This window comes from Trachypithecus francoisi, unplaced genomic scaffold (genome assembly GCF_009764315.1).
Source record: "Trachypithecus francoisi isolate TF-2019V2 unplaced genomic scaffold, Tfra_2.0 Lachesis_group4, whole genome shotgun sequence".
Lineage (NCBI taxonomy): Eukaryota > Metazoa > Chordata > Mammalia > Primates > Cercopithecidae > Trachypithecus > Trachypithecus francoisi.
In genome coordinates, this window is record NW_022681469.1 from 24,352,590 (window position 1) to 24,378,039 (window position 25,450).

Genomic DNA, 25,450 nt, shown 5'->3' on the forward strand with positions numbered 1-25,450 from the left:
GCTTGAACCCAGGAGGCTGAGGTTGCAGTGAGCCGAGATCACGCCACTGCACTCCAGCCTGGGCAACAGAGCGAGATTTTGTCTCAACAAACAAACAAACAAAACTCCCTAAGTGTATACTCACAAATATTAAGCATTCAACTAAGGGCAGGACAATGTGTCAGACACTATATTGGGTGGAATCGTGTTCCCCCAAAGTCCATTTCCACTCGTAACGTCAGATTGGGACCTTAATTGAATATCGAGTCCTTGCAGATGGAGTTAGTTAAATTAAGATGAGGACATTCTGAATTAAGATGGGTCATAAATCCAATGACTGGTGTCTTCATAAGAAGGTCATGTGAAAGCAGAGGCAGAAATCAGAGGGAGGCAGCTACAAGCCAAGGAACCTCAAGGATTGCCAGCAACCACCAGACGCTAGGAAGAGGCAAGAAAGATTCTTTCCTGGAGCCTTCAAGGGTGTATAGCCCGGATGACACCTAAATTTTGGACTCCTGGCCTCCAGAATTATGCAGGAATAAATTTCTGGTGTTTTAAGCTTGTGGTAATTTGCTACAGCCACCCTAGTGTTACAGGGTGGGTCTTTGTTCCTAGAGCTCCCAAGATGGTAGCAGGCCACTCCCAAGATGGTGGCAGCCACTCCCAAGATGGCAGCAAGCCTTTTGTTCTCTGACCTGGGGTTCTTGGCCTCACGGATTCCAAGGAATGGAACCTTGGGCCATGCAGTGAGTGTTATAGCTCTATTAGAAGCTGTGGGTCATGGAAGAGAACTGTGGAAACCAGTGACTAGTGTTTAGCTCAATTAGGATGAACCCAGGCACTTAGCTGCACAGGAACAATGGTGAGCCTCTAGCCTGAACGGGAGCAGCAATGGGTGCCTCACTGCATCACAAATGCAGCAGACACTCTGCTGGATCCAGAGAGGTAGAAGTCAACGATGGGTCTGCGACAGCATCGTTCAGCAGTGGTGGGCGGCGAGCGAAAGCTCAGCTCGAGCCAGAACAAACACGGACCAGAAGAGTGTGCAGGTGCAAGATTTAATAGAGTGAAAAGAGAGCTCCCCTACAACAGGAGGGGGCCCAAAGAGGGTTGCTGCTCCCTGCTTGAATGCCTGGGTTTATATCCCAATTATTGTTCCTCCCCCTGTGCTCTCAGGAGATATATGATTTGACTATTTCTTTACCTTCTGCTTTTAGCCTAATTTGTATTTTAATGAGCCCTCTTTACTACCTGATTGGTCGGGTGTGAGCTGAGTTACAAGGCCTGTGTTTAAAGGTGGGTGAGGTCACCTTCCCCAGCTAGGCAAAGGAATTCTTAGTCGGCTTAGGAAATCCAGCTAGTCCTGTCTCTCAGTCCCCACTCTCAACAGGAAAACCCAAGTGTTGTTGGGGAGGTTGGTTGATGACTACTCTAACTGCTTCCCACTGAATTGGGTTGTAGTAGGGATTGTGCAGTTGAGATTTCCTCAGGAGGGGTAGCTTCAATGTCATTAACATTAGAGCATGGGCTAGTAGGCCTGTCCAGGAGTCCACGGTAGAGCTTAGTCATGGACTGCATCTGGTGCTTCATTTGAAGAACCATTTGTAGTTTTACAGCTTTGATTCTGGAAGAGACAAACTTAACAAGGAGTTTAAAGACACAGGGATTGAAATGTAGGCCCGAAGTGCAGGGGCATATGGGTGTGGGTGGTGAAAGTGGGGTTTCTTTTTGAAAAACTCGTATATGATGGGGCATCAATATTTCCAGGAAGCCACATTCTTCATAGAAGCTCTTGGTAAGGGGAGCTACTGGTAGTACAGCGGCATGGAGGAGGTGCAGTGAGAGTAAAAGCAGGTAAGAGAAGAGTAAAAAAAATATGACAAGGGAAAGCCAGGGGGATCTACGATTCTAGTTACTTTCTCATGGTTGTCACTTGAAGAGCAGGTGCAGATCCTCTAGAGGTTCACAGGAATAGTTAGCGTTGTCTCCTGGATTTTTGGGTTCCTTTGGCAGTATCCAGGGTTTGACTCGAGTGTGATGTATCCAAGACTCCACTCCAGCCACATTAACCATGGTTGAGGTAGATAAAATGACTGGGTAGTTTCCTTCCCAAGATGTGTCTAGGGATGGGGAATTAGAGGGAAGGGACTTGACTAATACCATGTCACCAGGGTGGAATAATTCCTTTCCCTCCTCTTGGGGACAGGTTCCCCATAATGTTTTAAGAACTTGTTGATATGATGTCTGCAACTAAGTTGGCCATCTCTCTGTTAAGCACAAGGTCATTGGTTAGGAAGGGCCATCCATACAACATCTCATATGGACTAAGTCCCACTTTTGGGGGAGAGCTTAGGATTCTTAGTAAGGCTATAGGCAACAGAGCAGGCCATGCAGGGTAGGTTTCTTGGGTTAGCTTTTTTAGATGTTGCTTGAGTGTTTTGTTCATTTTGTTGACTTTTCCTGAGGATTGTGGCTTCCAGGCACAGTGTAAGTGATATTGCATGCCCAACGTCTGGGATACTTCCTGGGTTACTGCAGCCTTGAGAGCTGGGCCGTTGTCACTCTGTAAGCCTTGGGGAAGTCTGAATCTGGGAATTATTTCATGAATTAGTGCCTTATTACCTCTTGGGGCTTTTCTGTCCTACAAGGGAAGGCCTCCGCCCAACCAGTGAAGGTATCTACCCAGACTAGTAGATACTGAAATCCCTGAGATTTGGTCATGTGGGTAAAACCTAGCTGCCAGTCTTCTCCTGGGTGATGGGCTGTTCTTTGTTTTCCAGAAAGAGCTTGGTGATAAGGCAAGGGATTATTTCTTTGGCACATTTCATATGCCCTGACTATCTGCTTGATAGTTTTGAAAAGGCCTGGTCCAGTAAATAATGATATGGCCATCTGATGGGTGCTATCAATGCCCAAGTGAAAGGTTTGGTGAAGGGTTTTAAGTGATTTACATTGGTTAGCTGCAGGCAAAAGTATTTTTCCTTCTTCAGTGGCTAGACATCCTGAGGGGAGGAAACTATGTCCTCGTGAGGTTCCCCATTCTATTTCTTCTGCTGAGTACTGGGGCTTGGTTACCTGGAGGGGATTACCCCATACTAGGAGTCCTTCTATAAGCATTTCTAATGGAGAGTCCTGCCTCATGGCTCTTTTGGCTTCAATATCCGCTTGGCGGTTCCCTTCTATTTCCCTTTCCTTTCTGATGACCCCGGCAGTGTAAGACTATCACCTCTTTAGGTTTCTGTACAGCCAATAATAATCTCCTAATGACTTCCTGATGTTTGATAGGTGTTCCCTTGGAAGTCAGGAATTCCCTTTCTCTCCATATTGCTGCGTGGGCATGGAGGACTGGGTAAGCATACTTAGAGTCTGTATATATATTTACCCTTTTTCCTTCTCCTAATTCTAGTGTATAATGGCCCCTGCTTTTGCTAGGATGTCTGTCCCTAACAAAGGAGTGGGGCTTTCAGGCATAATTAGAAAGGTATGTGAAAAGAGTAAAGTTCCCCAGGCACAGCTTAGTGGCTGGGAGAAGTATCTAGTAACTGCCTGTCCTAGGACCCCTTGGATAGTGACAAATCTGGAGGACAGTTGTCCAGGTCAGGAAAGTAAGGCTGAGGAGGCCGTGCCAGTGTCCAGGAGACAGTTAACCTCCTGGCCCTCAATGATCAAGCATACCCGGGGCTCTGTGAGGGTGATGGCATGGGCTGGTGCTTGCCCTGGGCACCCTCAGTCCTGCTGCTGGATCATCTGGTTAGTGGCTTCTGACTCAGAGGACCTTCATCCTCTGGGGCAGTGGGCCTTCCAGTGATTCCCTTGATATAAGGGGCATGGATGAGAGGGTGGCTTATTTCTATTCAGACAATCTTTTTTAAAGTGTATTGTAGACTGCACTGGAAGCAAGCCCTATTAAGCATTCAATTTGCCCAGGCTTTCCCTGTTCCACAGCCTCCAAAGTCCACTTGCCTGAGGGCCATGACTAAAGTGGTGGCCTTTTTCTTATCCTGTTTGTCCCATTCTGCCTGCTCTTCCTGATCTCTATTATAACAAACGGAGGTTGCCAAGTTCAATGGGGTTTCTAAGTTTTGCTCCGGGCCTAAGGCAGACTTTTGAAGTTTTTGCTAATGTCTGCAGCTGACTGAGTGATAAACTTGCCTTTTAAGATTAGTTGGCCTTCAATAGAATCAGGTGACAGAGAGGTATGCTTCCTCAGTGCCTCCCTTAGTCTCTCCAGAAAGGCAGTAGGATTTTCTTCCTTTCCCTGTGTTATAGTGGACATCATTGAATAATTCATAGGCTTCTGTCTAGTTTTCCTTAGTCCTTCTAGCACCCAAGTTAGCAAATGTCTGCAGCAACAATCTCCATGTTCTCATTCTGCATCCCAGTGAGGGTCAACACTGGGAACTGCCTGCTGGGCTGTGGGGAATTGTTCTGTTTCCTTTGTTGTTATCCTATCATTGACCTGACTGAGATACCAGAGATCACCAAACTCTCGGGCTGCAGTTATGGAGACACTTCTCTCATTTGGGGTTAGTGTCTGATCTAGCAGTGACATTGTATCTCTCCATGTCAGATCAAAGGATTGTCCTAACCCTTATAAAACATCAATATAGCCATCAGGGTTATCTGAGAATTTACCTAGGTCTATTTTAATTTGCTTCAAGTCTGAGAAGGTAAAAAGTACATACACTCTGACTGGGCTGAATTCTCCAGAATACATCTTAGGGGCATTTTTGCCTTGGGGGGAACGTTTCTGAAAAAAGAACATAGGGATGCCAGCACCCCTAGTCATTTTCCAATGAACTTTAGTCCTAGAGCATCCTCTATGGTCCTAATGCTTATTCCTTTCTGTTGGGAACAGGTCCCCAGATCTGGCCATAAACTGGCCCCAACACTGGCCATAAACAAAATCTCTGAAGTACTGTGACATGTTTGTGATGGCCATGATGCCCCTGCTGAAGGTTGTGGGTTTACTGGAATGAGGGCAAAGAACACCTGGCCCACCCAGGGCAGAAAACCACGTAAAGCATTCTTAAACCAAAATAACAGCATGAGTGATCTGTGCTTCAGGACATGTTCCTGCTGCAGATAACTAGCCAGAGCCTATCCCTTTATTTTGGCCCATCCCTTTGTTTCCCATAAGGAATACTTTTAGTTAATCTATAATCTATAGAAACAATGCTTATTACTGACTTGCTGTCAGTAAATATGTGGGTAAATCTCTGTTTGAGGCTCTCAGCTCTGAAGGCTGTGAGACCACTGATTTCACAATCCACACTCTGTATTTCTGTATGTGTGTCTTTAATTCTTCTAGTGCCGCTGGGTTAGGATCTCCATGACCGAGCTTGTCTCCGCACCTTTCCAGGGTGCGTAACCACTCATGGACCTCTGCTTATCGGATTAGTTACACTCACCGACGTAGCAGTCCTGCACCTGTTTCTCACCTTTCTTGACTACAAAGAAAGGGGTCCGGGCTGCCAGATTCTAGTGGTCCTTTACCAGCGTGCCCAATATTGCCTTTGCACTCAGGGGTGAGTTCTAGAGCTGGGCTGGGTTCCTGAGTATTTCATAACAACCCAGCTGCCCCATCAAGATGCATTCCCATAAACAACAGTTCTTATGCAAATGCATTTCAGTGAGTGTGTAGGTAACCTTTTGAGTCAGGATTAAGATAGAGTTTTGATTCTGTAAGTACTTTAAGGCTTGGCTGAGTGCAAACAGCTTGCATGGTTGAGCAGACCGATTATTAGGCAATTCTCCTAACTCTGCTTCCACAAGAGTCTCCCTAAAAATTACTGAATACCCATTGTGATTTTTTTCTCAGTCACCCAGGAGGAACCATCTATCATCCTGTCCTGAAGGGAGTTCCTCCTAGGTATGGAAGGATCTTTGCATGGTAATTAAAATGTAAATCCCCTTTTAGGAATCTGCTGGGTTAAGGGAATTTTCAGTGGTTGATGTTAAATCACCTTTTTCTAACAGAATAGCCCCATACTTTAAGATTTTTGAGTTAGTAAGCTACCTTTTTGCTTTTTTTTGACTTAGGATAGCTCTGAACTGTTGAGGTGTGCTCACAATGAGGTTTTCTCTAAAGGTTACTTTGCTACTTTTAGCAAAGCAGTTGCCACTGCCTACTGAATGCATTTGGCCCATCCACGGGTTACTGGGTTAAGGATTTTTGATAGGAACATTACAGGTTGTCAGTGGTCTCAGTGTTTTTGGACTATGCCCTTGTTTACACTGACATCCAGGTGGTATTGGAGTGTTATAAGGTCATGGAGAATACCTTCGATTATCAATTATAGGTTTTAAATTTACCCTGGCTTTTAAAGGAATAGGGTACACTGTTTTTTTCTTTACTACTTCTAGTTTTCTCTTTCTTTCTGTCTTTGACTCCCTCTTTGTCTCTCTGTTTCCCCCCTCTCTCTGCTGCTGTTTCCCCATCTCTCTCTCTCTCTCTCTCTCCTCTCTCTCTCCTCTCTGCCTCTCTCCTCTCTCCTCTCTCTCTCCTCTCTGCCTCTCTCCTCTCTCCCTCCTTCTCTCTCTCTCTCTCTCCTCTCTGTCTCTGTCTCTCTCTTCTCTGCCTTTGTAGATAGATTCTGCAAACACAGTGGAAGGATGTTCGCTCATTGCCCCCATTTGTCACTATAGGAATATGTGCCTGCCTTTCATTTACTGAGTTCGTTTTCATCCTGATCTCTTATGTTGTTGTAGACCGAGTTCCAATTGTTAAAGTACTGGGTTATCAGTTCTAAGGACCCAGCAAGGGTGGTGGGGAATGGGTCCCACATAACTGCCCATGTTGAGAGCTGTATGCCTAAATTGGGAGGGACACCAGGGACAAGACTCCCTGGGTTCATAGCTTAGATGCCTAAGGACACAGTGTAGAGCTTCCTTAGATCCCTTTGGAGATAAAACTTGCTCTAATACTTGGGAAAGCAAGTGAAAGTCTGAAGCATTAGTACCTAGGAGGCAGGGATTGGAGGAAGTAGATTCAGAGGTAAGAAGAATTTTGGTGCTACACTTTCAAGAAAGTCATGGTTGGGACCCAGGAGGTATGGGTCAGAAGGAGAGGTAGGGGTGCATGCATGGGTGACTGTTGAGTAGAGACTTCTGACTACACCATGATCTCTACCAGCTGATGCCAGGAGTTCAGGATGACAGCTTTCTGCCTCTAGTCAACCTTCAGCTTCCCCAGGAAAGCTGTGAAAGCAGAAGCTGGTTCCAGGCAGACCAATGCTCCCAAATCAGAAGGGTTGGGGGTTGTTAGAAAGCCTTTTCCCAGGAAGCCTCACACCTGAGTCTTTAGTCCAATGGCCATGCTAGTCGTTTTTAACTGGCCAACAGATCCCAGGTATTTTCCTCCAATTCTAAGGAAGGATAGGACAGAATAGCAAGTGAAAGTGGTCTGATATCACTTACTGCTTTAGAGAATCCCTGTACAGGCCACCAAATGTTACAGGTGGGTCTTTGTTCTCAGAGCTCCCAAGATGGTGGCAGGCCACTCCCAAGATGGCAGCAAGCCTTTTGTTCTCTGACCTGGGGTTCCTGGCCTCACAGATTCCAAGGAATGGAACCTTGGGCCATGCAGTGAGTGTTATAGCTCTGTTAGAAGCTATGGGTCATGGAAGAGAACTGTAGAAACCACTGACTAGTGTTTAGCTCAATTAGGATGAACCCAGGCACTAAGCTGCACAGAAACAATGGTGAGCCTCTAGCCTGAACGGGAGCAGCAATGGGTGCCTCACTGCATCACAAATGCAGCAGACACCCTGCTGGATCCAGAGATGTGGAAGTCAACAGTGAGTCTGTGACAGCATCATTCAGCAGTGGTGGGTGGCGAGCGAAAGCTCAGCTCGAGCCAGAACAAACACGGACCAGAAGAGTGTGCAGGTGCAAGATTTAATAGAGTGAAAACAGAGCTCCCATACAATGGGAAGGGACCCAAAGGGGGTTGCCGTTCCCTGCTTGAATACCTGGGTTTATATCCCATTCATTTTCCCTCCCCCTGTGCTCTCAGGAGATATATGATTTGACTATTTCTTTACCTCCTGATTTTAGCCTAATTTGTATTTTAGTGAGCCCTCTTTACTACCTGATTGGTCGGGTGTGAGCTGAGTTACAAGCACTGTGTTTAAAGGTGGGTGTGGTCACCTTCCCCAGCTAGGCTTAGGAATTCTTAGTCGGCCTAGGAAATCCAGCTAGTCCTGTCTCTCACTAGGAAAACTAATACAGACACTAATGGAGAAATAAAAACTAGAATAATGAGAATATTGCTATTCATAGGAAGAAAGCAAGGTTATGAATTCTGCTTATCAGTAAATATAGAGGAGCCATTATATTTTTTTAGTCTTCAGGATTATCCCAAGGTTGAAGCACTAGGGTATAGTTTTTTTCCAATCAGGACAGCCTTTAAATATACCCTGAGAGTCCGATATATAGGCTGCCTTTACCCCTGCTTTTCACTTGAGCTGTCAGCATCCCTTGGTTAATGGATAATAGTACCACAGCCATTATCTGCCCACTGCTTCTCAGGTCTTCTGAATGCTGTGTCCTAGCAGAAAGCAGATCCTGGGACTATATGCAAGCCATGTTCAACTCACACATAGAAAGTAACTGCTGGCCGGGCGCGGTGGCTCAAGCCTGTAATCCCAGCACTTTGGGAGGCCGAGACGGGCGGATCACGAGGTCAGGAGATCGAGACCATCCTGATGAACACGGTGAAACCCCGTCTCTACTAAAAAATACAAAAAAACTGGTCGGGCGAGGTGGCGGGCGCCTGTAGTCCCAGCTACGTGGGAGGCTGAGGCAGGAGAATGGCGTAAACCCGGAGGTGGAGCTTGCAGTGAGCTGAGATCTGGCCACTGCACTCCAGTCCGGGCGACAGAGCGAGACTCCGCCTCAAAAAAAAAAAAAAAAAAAAAAAAGAAAGTAACTGCTAATAAGGGCAATGCACCATTTTCTAGCACAGAGTAGAACACACAGAATTGAAAGGAGAGAATATTAGTGGTGCCTCAATTCCTATTTTGCCTCTCACCATTAGACTTGAATGAGAACAGAAGTATAACTTTAATCATTAATTAAAGATTGACATTCTCCACATATCATCCCTGACTCCAAAATTATTCTCAGTTCCAGTTCGAGGATGTTATATAGTCTCTGTAATGTATGACTAGCTGTAGAATTCATGAAATTACTTCAGATTATGTGAGTAGGCATTATGGGTTGTAACAATTAAGAAATCTAGCTTCAGTTTTTTAAAATCTGAAATTGGAGTTAAAAAGTAAAATTGGAGTAAAAACATTTCCCATCCATCCATCCATCCTTCCAACTATCCTTCCATCTATCCATCCTACCCTCCCTCCATCCATCCATCTATCCATCCATCATCCATGCATCCATCCTTCCCTGCTTCTATCCATTTATCCATGCCTCCCTCTGTCCATCTATCCATCATTCCAACCACCCTTCTATCCATCCATCATTTCATCCATCCATCCATCATTCATCCATCCCCAATCCATGTATCCTTCCACCCATCCTTCCTTCCTATCATCCTTCCATCCATCCTTCCTTCCTTTCATCCATCCTTCCATCCTTCCTTCCATGTTTCCATCTATCCATCCATGCCTCCCTCCCTCCCTCCATTCATTCATCCATCCATTGTTCCATCCTTTCAATCTACCCATTTATTCAACAGATATTGTTGATAATCTCTTCTCCCATAGAACTTACATTCTAGTGGGTAGAAACAGGGTAAGCAAGCAAACAGAAAACATATAAAATACATAATGTATTGATAAATGCAAAGGAGAAGAAGAAACACAGAAGGGCAAGAGGAAATATCAGAGGAGATGGGTTAATTTTAAATAGGGTGAGGAGAAAGCCCTCTCTGAGAAGATGATAAGTCGGAAGGAAATTAAAAATACAAGTCAGAGAATTATTCTAATATCTGAGGACAGAACATCATAGGGAATGAGAATAGCAAGGGCAAAAGCCCTGGGTGGCCTTGAGCAAGTTCCTCCTCCCTCCTGCGTAGCTCAATTTCCTCTTCCAGCAAATGTGAACAATAAGATGATAAGAGTACCTACCCCAAAGGGATTATTTTGAGGATTCAATGACTTCACCCACAGGAAAACACTTCAAGTTGTCTGGGCGCACAGTCCACTCTCAATACATCTTGGTTACGATCATTATTTTTTATTATCGATCTTTACATCCTCAGTGTTGGCAGAGTTTCTGGTGTTTAAAAAACATTTGATCAGATCAGATAAGTGGAAAAAATTATCATTTGCTTATTCAAGCCATGCTGTTCTGTGATATTCTGATCCTAGTTGAACATACAGAAATACATGTCTAAAACAGAACCTCGATTCTCACCTACAACAGGACAAAGTTCACTGTGATTTCAGATAAGCTTGGCTAAAATAGGACTTAATGGAGATAGTCACACTTCAGTGAAGAAAGAGAATTCCCTGTGTAATGTCACAGGAGATTCAACCTCAATATTCTGCATCGAAGGGATACTCCTCCAAATGAGAGGATCTGCAGAAACAGAAAAAACAGAGAAACTGTGTTCCATGAAAGCAACAGCTCTGATTCAAAAGGTATTCTTCTTGGTGGACTCTATGGTATTTGTGCTCTCTCAGCCACCTCCCTGCAAGAACACAAGAAGGGTGATCACACCTTGACCTTCCCTCAAATCAATATGAGGGCTTTGCTAGGAAGGAGGACAGACAGTGACCAGGGCACGGGAAACAACTCGGAATGACAACTCATGGTAAGCCTGGTGTCAGGTGAGGCAACTGAAAAGTCTTGTCCCAATCCACCCTCACAACATCATGAGGTAGGAAACAACAGCAGAATTGACAGCTTGGGGATTATTATGACTTTAAATGAGATAATAGCACCAGCAAAGGGCTCAGGACCCTGGCACATTCTAAGCTAAGGTTCAGTGGATGTTTGCTGCGATGAGTATTATCATCCACTTTATAGGTAAAGAAACCAACTTGGAAAAACTAGGAAATTTACCCAATGTCACACAGCTAAGAAACCAGTGTTAGAGCTGAATTTAAGGCCAGGTGGACTTACTCCTGAGCCCACCAACCCATTGCTTCCACCGGAAATAATGCTCATAAGAAGGTAAACGGTTTAGTTTAAGGGAGTGTCCCATTTTATGTTCACCCTTCCTTTTTACACTAAGCAGCTGCTACTTTGTTAAGCGCTGATAAAAGTAAGCCATTGTAAGATGAGGAAAGGCTGCTGTGATACTAAGGGTGGGCAGGATAGAAATGGAATATCATGACATGCAAGCTACGCTTGAGATACTGAAACCATTTTTAAAAGCTGAAAAATCATTTTGGCTATAGAAACATTGGAAGAAATTCAAATTGTCATTGAATTGCAGACCTCGCAGTAATAAACGCCAGGGAACTCTCTTGGATATATTTAAGTAGATACATTAATCAGAAAGTATTGATTGTAAAGAGATGATTTAGGATTCCCACCTACCCAGAGTGAAAATTTTCTTTCAACCACATATCTGACATTTCAAGTAGAGTTACCACCACCACCTTTGAGAGGCATTTGGAGATTATTTAATCCAGCCTCCCTGGCCTTCTTGTTTGAATGCTCTAAACACAATCCCACCTCAGGGACTTGGCACCTGCTGTTATCACTGCCAAGAATGCTCTTCCCCAAATATGCATATGGCATATTCCTCACAGCAAAGCCTCCCTTGACCCACCCCGTATAAAGGATCCGTCCCACTACCACCCACCACTTCCTATCCACTTTGCCCTACTTTATTTTTATGTCTAGCATTTGTTATTATCTGACACACGTATTTTGAGTTGATTTATTTCTGTTCTGTCTTCTTCCCTCCCTCCCTAAGCACGTGGAGGCAGCAGCTTTGCATAGTATGATAACCCAAGCATCTAGAAAATGCCTGGCACATAGAGGACTACTAGATATTTATTGAATGCATGAATAAATGAATGCTCGCCTCCTGCGTATCGACAACACACCTTCTGTTACAATTCTAGCTCTACATCCAGAAGTTCAGACAATGAGCAGCAATTAGAGATGTGTCCCTCGCAGTGATTCCCAGGCACCCCAATTTTAACTTTCAGAACTGCCCCAAAATTGTATTTGAAGACACAAGTAGTCCCAGCAGCCTTCCAATCCTTCCAACTCACCCTCTACCAGTTTAGAAAAACTCCTGGCAATATTCCTAGTTAACTCCATGCCACTTACGGCAACATGGTATAGGCCCTCCAGTTTCTGTTGAAGCTGAGGATGGTTGCCATCTCCTCATCACTCAATTTAAAGTCAAAGACCTGGAAAGATAGGAGTTCCAGGACATCATCAGTAAGGTCGTTACTGCTGTGGCTGGAGACTGTCAGCCATTCTAGCAGGGAGCTCTAGCAGCACAAACTGGCCACATGAGTTTTTTCCCATTATGTCCACGAGTTACAAATTTTTCTCTAAATTAAGTCCTACACAAAGACCACAGTATTTGTAGTGCTCAGTGTTCCAGGGGAGGGAGATCAGGCTCACAGGCACTAAGTCCCAGGTGTGCACAGGCCCTGTGCTCCATGATGCGCCCTTCAAGAGGACAGTTCACCAAGGACAGTTCATATCTCCTCTGCTGCTGGGAGGTGAGTAGGGAGGCCAGGACGGTCTGCTATTGTGTGTGGCCCAGGGCCTAGCTGCTCAGGGGCAACTGAGGATCTTCTCAGTGCTGTGAGGCACAGCTGTGCTCAGACCTGACAGGGCTTCAACAGGCACTGTCCCCAGCATGTCTTTAGCCTATGGGTCATTAATCTCAGCTCTACGGAGCCTAGATCCCTGGGCTGGAAAATGATAGGGTGGTGGGAAGGGAGGGAGCCAAAGACAGTGCAGGGGTGAAGTGAGAATCCTGGTGACAGGGTCTGCCTGTCCCCCACTCCACTGAGGAATACCAGGGCCGACCAGCCGGGATCTTACCTGAATGTTCTCAACAATGCGTGCTGGTGTCACAGACTTGGGGATCACAATCACATTCCTCTGGATATGGAAACGGATCAGAACCTGTGCGGAAAGGGGACATCATGTTTCCACTCAGCTACAAGGACCCCTCCTTTTATGGAAAAGAATAAAACATCTCTGCAGCTCACTGTGGCTTCAGGTACAATCGCTAATACTGACTGAGCCCTTGACAGCTATTAGACTTGTGCCAGCCGTCCGCCTCATTTTCTCCCTTCATCTTAGGGACAACTCTGTGATCTTCGTTTTTTAGGAATAAAGAAAGCAGCTTGGGGGTCATAAGGCTGATCAGAGGTACAGTTGGCATCTGAACCCATATCTCTAGACTCCAAAGCCATGCTTTGCGACTTGACCGTAGGGCTTAACAGGAAGCTGTGAGCCAGAAGCTATCTTTGTTTCAGTGACAGCTCTTGTGTTTCCTGGAGGTTCCAACAGACTTCGAAGGAAACACTATAGATGGCTTCAGCTCCTGTGTTCTTCCCCTTTAAGGAGTTACTTGAGGACAACACAAGAAATGAAACCTGAGACTGGAAGAAAGAGTTGCTGGATAACAAGAAAAATAAAAATATGGCACTGGGCTGTGGTTTTTTTGTGCTTTGCAGCAATCTCCTTAATCTTGGGATCCTCCAGCAGTGAAGGGTCCTCTGGCTTGGCCCTAGAGGCAGAAAGATGCTGATGTGAACAATCACCATGGCTACCATGTACAGATGGACACCACTCCAATGAGGGTCTCACCACTGATCATCAGGGCCTCTCCATCTGAGAGACAGGCAGGAGGACCTGGAAGCTTGGGTCCTCCCCCAGGCTCTGAAGCCTCAGCATTTTGCAAAGCCTGCTTCATCCTTGGGTGGTTGAACTGGAAATATTCCCAGAGGGTCAAACACGTCACCCATGTTTTTGCTGTTGCTGCTCTGCTATTGTTGTTTTTTAATTCCCATTTGTTCCACTGTCGTCCCATTTGGTTGTACCAAATGCATTACCTTACACACGTTTTTCTTTCCAGTGACTTATGGTCTCATACCAATATTTACCAAAAATAAAATAATGTTTTTAAGATTATCAAGAGAAGGATCCACTGCTTGCAAGCCTCACCAAGGTCTATCCGGAGAGCCCAGGGGGCTGTAGGCCGTAACGGTGATGCCCTTGGAGTGGCAGTACTGGATCAGTTTCTCCTGCGTGAGGTACGGGTGACACTCAACCTGCAACAGCAAACAATCTTCGTCACAGGGAATGCTGGCTGGCTTTTTGAGTTGTTCATAGGGAGTTCTACACACACACACAAAGACCACCAAGCAAAAGCCAAACACCTACCCACTGAGATTCTTGCTAACACACCCATGAGATCAGCCTCACACCTCCCGAAAGTGTCCTGATCACTGACCCCTGAGATGAGACTCCGGGCATAGCATTGAACGTTCCTCCCAATGTTTAAGAAGTAATAGGGCAAGACCTTTATTTACCCTTATACTAAACAGAATTTACCTGGTTAGTCACTGGTTTATATTTCAGTCCAGGTTTGTTCAAGAGCTTCTCAATCTGGAAGTGGTTGAAATTGGAGATGCCAAGGGCTTTCACCAGCCCCTCATCCACCAGCTCTTCCATGGCCTGTCATAGAAAGGAATACCTTTTGGGCAGCCCCAGAGGGACTACAGGGACCCTGGCTTGCCTTAGTCCTCCCTGGGACAGAAATTGCTAAAGAATCCACCACAACAGGGTTAGCCGAAGCATTCACAGGAAATTTCAGTCCAGGGCCTGGGTGCCCATCAGTGATTGGTTCCAGCCCTACTGCCCCTCCTCAGCCCAAGAAAAACTAGGAGTAACAGGTAAAGATTTTATATTCTTGCCACTCGTACCTTACACGTAACGAAACACATGCAAAATTATACTTCTCTACACAGGGGAAATATGAAAGTTTTGTAACACAAAAAACAAAAAATAAATAAAAATCAACATTTGCAAGTTTATGAGATGATTTTATTTTTAATGAATCCAAATGATAGCAGGGAGCTACTGTTGTGTGTGCATTGTACACCCAAACCTGGGCAAGCTGTGTTAGTCAGGAAGAGGATGTAGCATGTGGAGAAGCCTCACTTATGGGTCCTGAGTCACTGTCTCCCACACCAAACTCGCTTTAGTTTGCAGGAAGGTCATGCATTCAGATTACGCCCTGGGAGGGTCACCTGGCCAAGGAGTTTTGTGGGACTGAAACCTGACCCACCGTCTGCATATCCAGCCATGCTTCTCGGCACAGAAACTACAGGGACCCCCAAGGAAGGGAATCTTTGTATAACTTTTAGCCTATATTGGGCATTTTCCAAACTTGCCCAAAGATATCATATATGTTAGCAGCAGCCTCCAATGCAACATGTATTTATTAGCCATCTATTACATGTTCCAGAAGTTGTCAGGATGTAAAAGTATACAATGTGCTTCCTTCTTCTGGGATTCTTATAGTCCAGTTAAAGTGCTAGGGTTCCCTTCTGTGGAGCCATCAACCATGACACTGAGGTTGCCTCAGATAACATGACCGGGGCATAGACAGAGTCAGAAAGGGCAGAGAAGGAAGAGATTCACACAGCCTGCAGCTGTCAGGGCAGACCTTCAGGTAGAGTTTAAACTGCACCTCAGAAAAAAAAAAAAAAAAAAAGAGAGAGAGAGAGAGAAAAGGGGAAAAACATGAGCATATGAGACAGGAAGGCAATAGCAAAGCTCAGAGGCAGGGATGAACATGACATGTTCAGGGCACTCTTTATTCAGCCCTTCTCAACTTTGGCTGCAACTTGGAATCACCAGGGAAGTTTAAAAAGTACCGGTGGATGCAGTGGCTCATGACTGTAATCTCAGCACTTTGGGAGGCTGAGACAGGAGGATTGCTTGAGGCCAGGTGTTCGAGACCATCCTGGGCAACATAGCAAGACTCTGTCTCTACCAAAAAAAAATTTTTTTTAATTAGCTGGATGTAGTGTCATGTGCCTCTGATCCCAGCTACTTGGGAGGATTGCTTGAGCCCAGGATTTTAAGGCTGCTCTATGCTATGATCATGCCATTGTACTCTAACCTGGGCAACAGAGCAAGACTCTCTGAATTTAAAAAAAAAAAAAATTACCTATTCCTGGCTTTCTTCCCCCAGAGTTTCTTACTGATTTTGTCTGAGTTGTGTAGGGAAAAGAAAGAAACATCAGACTGTTACTGTGTCTGTGTAGAAAGGGAAGACATAAGAAATCCCATTTTGACCTGTACCTTGAAAAATTGCTTTGCTGAGATGTTGTTAATGTGTAACTTTGACCCAGTCACTTTGCCCCAACCTTGTGCTCACAGAAACATGTGTTGTATGGAATCAAGGTTTAAGGGATCTAGGGCTGTGCAGGAAGTGCCTCGTTAACAAAATGTTTACAAGCAGTATGCTTGGTAAAAATCATCACCATTCTCTACTCTCAATAAACCAGGGACACAATGCACTGTGAAAAGCCAGAGGGACCTCTGCCTTGGAAAGCCGGGTATTGTCCAACGATTCTCCCCATGTGATAGTCTGAAACATGGCCTTGTGGGATGAGAAAGACCTGACCGTCCCCCAGTCCGACACCCGTAAAGGGTCTGTGCTGAGGTAGATTAGTAAAAGAGGAAAGCCTCTTGCAGTTGAGATAGAGGAAGGCCACTGTCTCCTGCCTGCCCCTGGGAACGGAATGTCTCGGTATAAAACCTGATTGTACATTTGTTCAATTCTGAGATAGGAGAAAAACCGCCCGATGGCGGGAGGTGAGACATGTTGGCAGCAATGCTGCTTTGTTATTCTTCATTCCACTGAGATGTTTGGGTGGAGAGAAACATAAATCTAGCCTACATGCACATCCGGGCGTAGTACCTCCCCTTGAACTTAATTATGACACATATTCTTTTGCTCACATGTTTTCCTGATGACCTTCTCCCTGTTATCACCCTGCTCTCCTACCACATTCCTCTTGCTGAGAAAATGGAAATAATAATCAATAAAAACTGACGGAACTCAGAGAGCAGTGCCGGTGCAGGTCCTTGGTGTGCTGAGTGCTGGTCGCCTGGGCCCACTGTTGTTTCTCTATACTTTGTCTCTGTGTCTTATTTCTTTTCTCAGTCTCTCGTCCCACCTGATGAGATATACCCACAGGTGTGGAGGGGCAGGCCACCCCTTCAAGCTGTAGCCTAGACTTTGGATTTTTAAACTCTTCAGGTGATTCTAATGCATAGCCAACATTGAGAGCCACTAGCGTAGATGAAGTTATTCAATTGGGCAGTAGAGTTTAAAAGCTATGAAATCATAAGTTTCCTGAAAACTTCAATTGAGCAATTAGATAATTTAAAAGCTTTTGTGCATCATAGGTCAGATTAGTTTGCCTGTATTGGAACTTGACTTCTTTATACTTTTTCCGCCCCTCTACTTTAGAGTGGTCAATGAGGTTTCTACTGAACTGGCTGTGGGTCTACATAAACATCCAATGCTTTCATATTCAAGCCTGCTCGTTTCAAATCAGAGCCTCTGACCTTGATCACTGATATCTTTTCATGCCTTTCAAATGTTGTATTTAGTCGTCATCCTTGTATTAATTCAGAAAACATAGCACTGTGAGACGCAGGCTACATTGACATACTTGCCATACTTAATATCATCATAGGAGCTTAGACAGAAAAACTGATCAAATGTATTGCAAATGGGTGGGTGCGGTGGCTCATGCCTGTAATCCCAGAACTTTGGGAGGCCAAGACAGGTGGATCCTTTGGGGTTGGGAGTTTGAGACCAGCCTGGCCAACATAGTGAAACCTCATCTCTACTAAAAATGCAAAAAACAGCCTGGTGTGGTGGCACGCACATGTAGTCCCAGCTACTCAGGAGGCTAAGACAGGAGAATGGCTTTTATTCAGTAAAGGGAGGTTGCAATGAGCCAAGATCATGCCACTGCACTCCAGCCTGGGTGACAGAGTGAGACTCTGTCTCAAAAAAAGAATGCTGTGCTTGTGGATTAACGCCTTTGAATAAACAATACACAGAAAAAGCTACATTTAATTGAATCATGTCAATTCTAAGCATTTCAGAAAGGTGAGGCTTAATATATTTTCCTCGTAAAACACAATAGAAGCTCACAACTGCATACATCCCTAGACACACAGCTGCCAAGATAACATGGTTAACTCTTGGAGTCATATGCCACTGTTTATTTATAACTTATTCCTCCACTTCGTTCTCTACTAGCATTTGCAAAAGGACATAATGGTATAATAAAAAATGACCAGAGAAAACGTTCATCCCTTAATTCACTTTGAATATGAAGGATGTGAAACAGGTCATGATTTGATCTGAGAAGCAGGTATCTTGCACTGACACCCAGGTTGGAGTGCAATGGTGTAATCTCAGCTCAATGCAACCTCCGCCTCCCAGGTTCACACAATTCTCCTGCTTCAGCCATCCAAGTAGCTGAGATTCCAGGCACACACCACCACACCTGGCTAATTTTTTGAATTTTTCATAGAGACAGGGTTTCACTCTGCTGCAACACTGGTCTCAAACTTCTGACCTCGTAATCTGCCCTCCTCAGCTTCCCAAACTGCTGGAATTACAAGGTTCCCTGATTTCTGGATGTGTGTTCACTGCCTGGCAAGCACCACGCTGATGGCTTTGGTGGTTGGACTTGTGATTCAGATGAGTCTGGGTCCAATCCCAGCTCTGCCACACACACTGTGACATGACCTGGGCAAGTCACCAAACAATCTAGGTTTCAAATGTCATTATTTACATTATTTATAAATGGGGATGTTAACCCTGTCTCATAGGGTTAGATGATTTAAATGGGCTTTATGACTAATGTCCCTGGCATGTAAACCATCTTAATCTTTATCACACCCTTGAAGATATACATTAGTACTTTGTATTATAAGACTTTAAAGAAAAAAAAGAGAAAACTGAGCCCTACAAGAGTTACAAAACTGACCCTAGGTGACTCAGCTGCTATGAGCAAACCCAGGCCCAAACCTCCTGTTCCAAATGGTTCACCCTGGTTTGAGAACAGCATGTGTATTCCCCAAAGTGGGGTCCATTGTATTTCCAGTCTTATTTGAAGACTCAGTATTAGCCTTGAAATATAAATAGTATCAGATGCACCCAAAAGCCAAATGTGATGAGGAAGATATTAGAAGAGCTAGAGAATCACGATGATGAAATTAGAAAGCATCAGGCACATGGCCTCTTTCATATCAATGGGAAGTCTCATGGATAACTGAAGATTTCTCTCCCAGCACACTTACAGGAAGCTGGAACCTACCTCCCAGGCATCCAAGAACGTTGCTTTTCCACCGATGATATTACCTTTATCATCTTTGGGTAAAATGTCACCCCCAGACTGTAAATACAGAATGAAAAGTTTACTCAAGGTTTCAGGGTCCTGACTCTTGCTAAATACTACATGTGCATACCAGTTTTTCAGGCTCTGCAGTACATACTACAAGAATGTGAGTTTAAATAAAATCTCTATATCTACTGTAGCATATTAATCCATATATTTTAGAAACCACTGGATTGACGTTAAGATCTGCTGTTAGTACATTCCAGAAGCCACCGTTATCACCATGGACATTAAGCTCATACACCTAGATCCTGTATACACCCAAGGGCAAACTTTCACAACAATATCACTGGATAAGGATTAGATCTCCAGGGTGTGGTTTTCTGGGGAAGATATTGGCCAGCTTCTATCCTTGCAGCCTCTAGAAGAGACATGGAATAAGGGATGGCAGGCCATCATCACTCCAGCTGGTCAGGAGGGGAGAGAGCTGGAAATTTGTCTCTCCCACCCCTCAGGAGCAGGTAGAGCAGAGCCCTAGGCAATGGGAGCCGCGATGACAACTGGCTTCCTTCCAGCATCACCCCACTTGGGCTTTTCTCCAAGATGCCACTCCCGGGGTGTGCTTTGCTTAAGAAGATAATTAGGCCCTGGAATATAGTTATGCAAGTGTAACCCAAGGGATTTCCTGGGAGGGCAACACTGGGGCGTGAAATCAAGACAAAGGTGATAGGGCTGTTGCAACTTGTCTGGGCTACCAGAAATCATGGCTTCTCTCAGACATAACTGCAAGAAACGCAGGCATGTGGCCACCTCAGCAGCACACATGGCCTCAGCCTCCCTTCCACGCCAGCATCTTTCTGCTCCAAGGTCTCTTCCTGCCATTCCCAATTATGAACTGCAAGGTCTCCTGCTCCAGTCCACACCACCCCCAGCCCTGGTACAGCTACTATTTTCTGACACCTGCTCAGAAACTAGAGGCTGAGAAAGGGAGTCGCTCAAACCTTGAATCCCTGTGGCCAATGAATAAGATAGACGTCCAGATAGCTCAGCTTCAGGTCCTTGAGGGTCTTCTCAAAGGCTTTCCTCACAAGGGGTCTCTCAAAGAAAGTGGGCCACAACTGCAAGAGGGTAGCAATGAGCTGTTAATACTGGGAAAAGGAAGGGCCACGTTATACTCATTGTTCCTGCTTTTATATTTGCACCCTGATCTAACCTGGCACAGGTCATTGATAACAAAGCTGATTAAGATCCACAACGCAGTGTGGAAGATCACCAGGGCTCAGCACATCAATGACATGTCTTAAGTGTTAAAACCAATTTACTTTTTCAACTCTCCTAGTACTCTATATGTCTCTCAGATCATTTAAGTAAATATGGCCACAGATTTGAAATGTGTTTACCTGTCTCAGTCTCTTCCTCAGCTGTGGGCTCTCTGAGAGCAGGACTTGCGTGTAGCTTTTAAATGTCAAGCATTCTTAGGCCTTTGGGAAAAGATGGTCCTTTATCTGACCTATCTGATAGGTCCCTTATCAAGCCTGTCAGGCCCCAAATGATAACTTTATAAGGGCTTTATCCACACTTGGCTGCTACACAGTGGGGTCTATTTGTCCCACCAGATGTATGCAATATCCAAGTACCTAGAAACAGTGTTTTTTCAGCAAGTTGTGTATAATGTAAATTCAGTGATTCTCAACCCCCTCACACCCAACACCCTCTTCATTTTTATGACATTGTGTACCTCACCTTTTACTAGACTGAATAAAGAAAACCATATGTGACAATAGAAAAATGCCCCTATTGTTTTCCAAAATGCCCCCTGGCTGAGAACCTCAGGGGCACAGTCGCTGAGACCACAGTGCTGACAGGGAGGCCACACATCAAGCCCTGCCTGCACCCTTGGCCTCTGACTGCCTCTGGGCAGATGGTGGATCCCTCTGATAGGGAACAGGGAGACCCAGGGCAGTGCAGGGCTCCATGGAGACAAGCCCACTATGGGAAAACCAACCCGCAGGCAGGTGGCGCAGCAATGACGTGTTCAAATATCAATAACGGCTTGGAGTATGGATAGAATTGTGTCCACGGATGTTATCAAGGCAGGGATGAAAAGGGCTACATGTAGAAAAGGCTCACAGAGTTCTCACTGCCGACCCGACCCAGATACTTCTGCCTGCCTTGAAGTGAAGGCCTCCCACCCAATGCGCCATGTGCACCTTGCTGACGATGAACAGGTCCTCCCGCTTCACAGCCTGCTCTTGGATCTTCTCTTGGATGGTTTCACCCACCTCATGTTCATTCTGATAGAAATAGGCACAGTCAATGTGGCGATATCCTGCATCAATGGCCACCTTCACCGCTTCTTTCACTTTGCCGAGAGGAGACTGAAAGGCAAAAGAAAAGCCCATCACACATATATATATTTTTTTTCCTTAAGAGATGGGGCTTGCCATGTTGCCCAGGCTAGCCTCACACTCCAAAGTTCAAACAATCCATCCAACTCCCGAGTAGCTGGAATTACACCACAGTCAGCAACCAACATATTCTCTTATCCCCAGATCGCCTTCAACAGGCTGCCCCGCATGGCCCAGTTTCTCCAAACCAAGCCCTCACTGGCGTCTCCTTTGCCAGGGGATATCTGGCAAACTTTAGAAAAGTTTTCAAAAGAAGAGAAGGAAAGTGAATTAATTTTATGATTATCTCCTTATGTCCTGTCCTAGTTAAAGTCAGTTCCCCTTTCATCCAGGTTAGTCCTGAAATGTCTTCAGGTGTGTCGGGGAGTGCAGATGGCTCCACTGCAACTTGCTGAAGACCCAGATGAAAGCTTGACTCTAAATAACCCAGAGGGATTTTCAGGCAATATCCCCAAACGGTAATAAGGATGTGGATAATGGTCATTACAGCATCAATCCGGATTCCAACACTTACTGGGTGTGTGGGCCCAAGCAGGTGATTCCATCTTTCTAAACCTTGTCTGCAAAATGGAAAAGAAAAATAGCACCAGCCTATGAGGACTTTGTGATGATGACAAGCTGCAATGAATGTTAAGTTAAGCACATCACCTGACACACAGTAAGGCTCAGTAGAGGCCGTTCATTATACAAGGATCCCTTCAGAAAAAAAGGAGAAATAGAAAACCTTATAGGAATAGAGTTTGTTTTCCATTCCCATAAGAAAAAAGAGGGAGGGAGGGAGAACGAGAGAGGGGGGAGAAAGAAAGGAAAGAAATAAAAGAAAGGAAATAGAATTATCACATTTTGTTCTAAACTAGCCAAGCCAACGATGGAGGCAAAAAGCACTTAAAACTTGATCTCTCACAAAATAGTTTTTTAAACGTCTTCTGTTGGGATATAACAAGCATTGAAAAGTACATAAAACATAGACGCACAGCTACCCTACCACCTGGACAAGAAACGGCTGCCACCAGGCATCCAGAAACACCCCTGTGCCCCCAACCGCTATGCTACACCCTTCTTCACCTCCACCGCTAAGTGCATAATCCTTTAGTCTATCATCCCCACATGTCGAAGATGGCTCCCTTCATAATTCTTACATTCAATTCCAAAATTCTGAAACTATCTGGTAAATTTACCCAGGGTGAGCAGATTCCCTGGAGTTCTAGAAGTGATTATTTGTTCTGTTTATATAGGATTGAAGCTCTGATTTTGGTCAAATCTTGCTATTCAAGCAAGAGACGCTGTGCATGAATCAAGCTGGAAGTGATCTGTTTGCCCAGATAGACCAAGAATGTATCCTGAGAATGACCCAGTGTGGCAACAGAGTGTCCTACCCTCCAGCTCGGCACAAGAGAGGGGAAAAATCAGGGTGCACAGAAGGAAAGAGAGCCAGAGGCAGAAGACTCAGCACAGGCATTAGCCATGAGGGATAGGAGAGAAGAAGAATTCCAAAGACTGCTTCTGGTCGCTAGTTAGGGTAGTGCCATCATGGATGAAAATGGCAAAGAAGGCAGAGTGAGGTGGTGATGGAACAATTTCAAACTTAGCCTAAGAGAGGCTCGGGAACCTCCCTCACTGAGTCCTGGATGTGCCTTACCATGTTTTGCCAGCTGACATTAACACAGCCCGGTGGAGCTCAGGACTCCCAGCCCAGGCTCTCGGCAGTCTCAGCATGCTGCAGATTTCAATGTGTACAGCAACCACCTGGGGACCTTGTTAAACGGGAGATACCCATTAGGGAGTCTGGGGTGGAGCCCGAGACTCTGCATTTTTCACTTTCTTTCTTTTACACAGGATCTCACTCTGTTGCCCAGACTGGAGGGCAGTGGCACCATCACTGCTCACTGCAGCCTTGACCTCTCAGACTCAACACTCAGTCTCCACCTCAGCCTGCCAAGTGGCTGAGACTACAGCTGCATGCCACCATGCCCAGTTAATTTATTGATTCTCTGTAGAAATAGAGTCTTGCTATGTTGCCCAGGCTGGTCTCCAACTCCTGGGCTAAGCAATCCTCCCGTCTGGGTCTCCCAAAGTGTTGGGATTACAGGCATGAGCCACCACACCTGGCCAGTTCTCCATTTCTAACAAGCTCCCAGGTCATATGGATTCTGCTAGCCCAAGTCCCACAACGTGATCTGCAAAGGGGTGCCAAGGACTTGGGGCTCTGCATCCTCTCTGCAACCACCCGGCCCACAACAAACCCACAGCCAAGTGGGGAAACGTTGAGCCCAATTAAGTGTCCTAGAGAGACAGAAGAAACTGCCCTGGAAAACAATTTTAAGTCCAACAGCTGCTTAAACTTTGATACTTGCTAGAGAAGCTCTCAGCACTGCTGGGAAAGCCAGCCTTGGAGCTTTGCAGTCTGAATAGCTCTGAGAAAAGAAAGCAATCGGAGTCCTGGCTCCAGGACTGAATCTCACCTCTCCAAACCCCTGTCCGACCTCCAGCCTTTCCTGGCTGAATGCAGAAAGAGAAAACACCCAAACACCCCTGCAGAGAAGAAGGGTGTGCAAAGATTTGCATATTTACCTGCCATGTGCCCAGGCCCACAATGGGCATCTTGGCTTTGGTACTGAGCTTCACAAAGGCGGCCATGGTTGGTGCAGAAATGATTCTGAGTGAGCAGGTAGAAGTCTCACCTCCTGCTGTGTCCAGAGTTGGTTGCTTCTGGTGAGTTCTTGGTCTCACTGACTTCAAGAATGAAGCCCCAGACCTTCGCAGTGATTGTTACAGCTCTTAAAGATGGTGTGTACAGAATTTGTTCCTTCAGATGTATCTGGAGTTTCTCCCTTCTGGTGGGTTCGTGGTGTCGCGGACTTCAAGAATTAAGCCACAGAGCTTCGTGGCGAGTGTTACAGCTGTTAAAGGTGGTGCAGACCCAAACAGTCAGCAGCAGCAAGATTTATTATGAAGAGGGAATGAACAAAGCTTCCACAGCTGGAAGGGAACCCAAGCAGGTTGTTTATTCCATTATTTATCCCCGCCCATGCGTTGCAGATCGGTCCATTTTGCAGAGCACTGATTGGTGCATTTTACAGAGTGCTGATTGGTCCATTTTACAGAGTGGTGCTTGGTGCATTTACAATCCTTTAGGTGGACAACAGCGCTGATTTGTACATTTTTATAGAGTGCTGATTGATGCATTTACAATCCTTTAGCTAGACACAGAGTGCTGATTGATGCATTTACAATCCTTTAGCTAGACACAGAGTGCTGATTGATGCATTTACAATCCTTTAACTAGACAGAAAAGTTCTCCAAGTCCCCAATCGCCCCAGGAAGTCCAGCTGGCTTCACCTCTCAATCCTCCCTCTAAACAGGACATCCTAACTGCTATTGGGAATTGGGCGATGTCCACTCTAGACACTTCTTGCTGGATAGGGGTGAACAAGGGGCCCTGCAGTTGTAGTGTCCTTCAGAGGGGAACTCTTTAGGCCAGTCAAAGGGCCAGCGGGTCAGTCCAAGGGTCCTCAGTACAAGTTTTTAGTCGAGCACACTTGGAGTTCCATTTGTAAGACCATCTGTAGCTTGATGGTCTCAATCCTAGAGGAAACACATTTACAAGGAGGTTAAAAATACAGGGCCCAAAGGTGAGTAATAGCAAGATGGTTGTCACGGGCCTAGAAAGGGGAGAAGCCATGTTGCCCAACTCCAGAGGTTGGCATAAGAGTTAGAAAGACACTGTCTGAT

At 45.4% G+C, this 25,450-nt stretch overlaps 1 protein-coding gene and 1 long non-coding RNA gene across 3 annotated transcripts in view; one reads left to right on the top strand and one right to left on the bottom strand.

The window, feature by feature from the left end:
• The first annotated feature begins 10 nt into the window (after positions 1 to 10).
• Positions 11 to 16,733, top strand: LOC117072649. The gene is made up of 3 exons (XR_004432893.1): positions 11 to 21; positions 2,897 to 2,902; positions 16,648 to 16,733. It is a non-coding gene; the product is annotated as an uncharacterized LOC117072649 (long non-coding RNA).
• AKR1B10 (aldo-keto reductase family 1 member B10) overlaps positions 10,161 to 25,450 on the bottom strand; it is a 50,841-nt gene continuing 35,551 nt past the window's right edge. The window contains exons 1-11 of one of the 2 annotated variants that reach the window (XM_033193012.1): positions 24,290 to 24,424; positions 21,521 to 21,688; positions 20,312 to 20,428; positions 19,290 to 19,367; positions 14,485 to 14,607; positions 14,095 to 14,201; positions 13,577 to 13,657; position 13,235; positions 12,964 to 13,047; positions 12,232 to 12,314; positions 10,161 to 10,521 (exon numbers count right to left, since the gene is read on the bottom strand). In XM_033193012.1, coding sequence (XP_033048903.1) covers positions 10,479 to 10,521; positions 12,232 to 12,314; positions 12,964 to 13,047; position 13,235; positions 13,577 to 13,657; positions 14,095 to 14,201; positions 14,485 to 14,607; positions 19,290 to 19,367; positions 20,312 to 20,428; positions 21,521 to 21,688; positions 24,290 to 24,355 — 951 coding nt within the window. In that variant the 5' untranslated portion in view covers positions 24,356 to 24,424 and the 3' untranslated portion in view covers positions 10,161 to 10,478. Of the gene's footprint in view, positions 10,522 to 12,231; positions 12,315 to 12,963; positions 13,048 to 13,234; positions 13,236 to 13,576; positions 13,658 to 14,094; positions 14,202 to 14,484; positions 14,608 to 19,289; positions 19,368 to 20,311; positions 20,429 to 21,520; positions 21,689 to 24,289; positions 24,425 to 25,450 lie in introns of those variants that run through there. The other variant, XM_033193011.1, reaches the window with a different exon arrangement.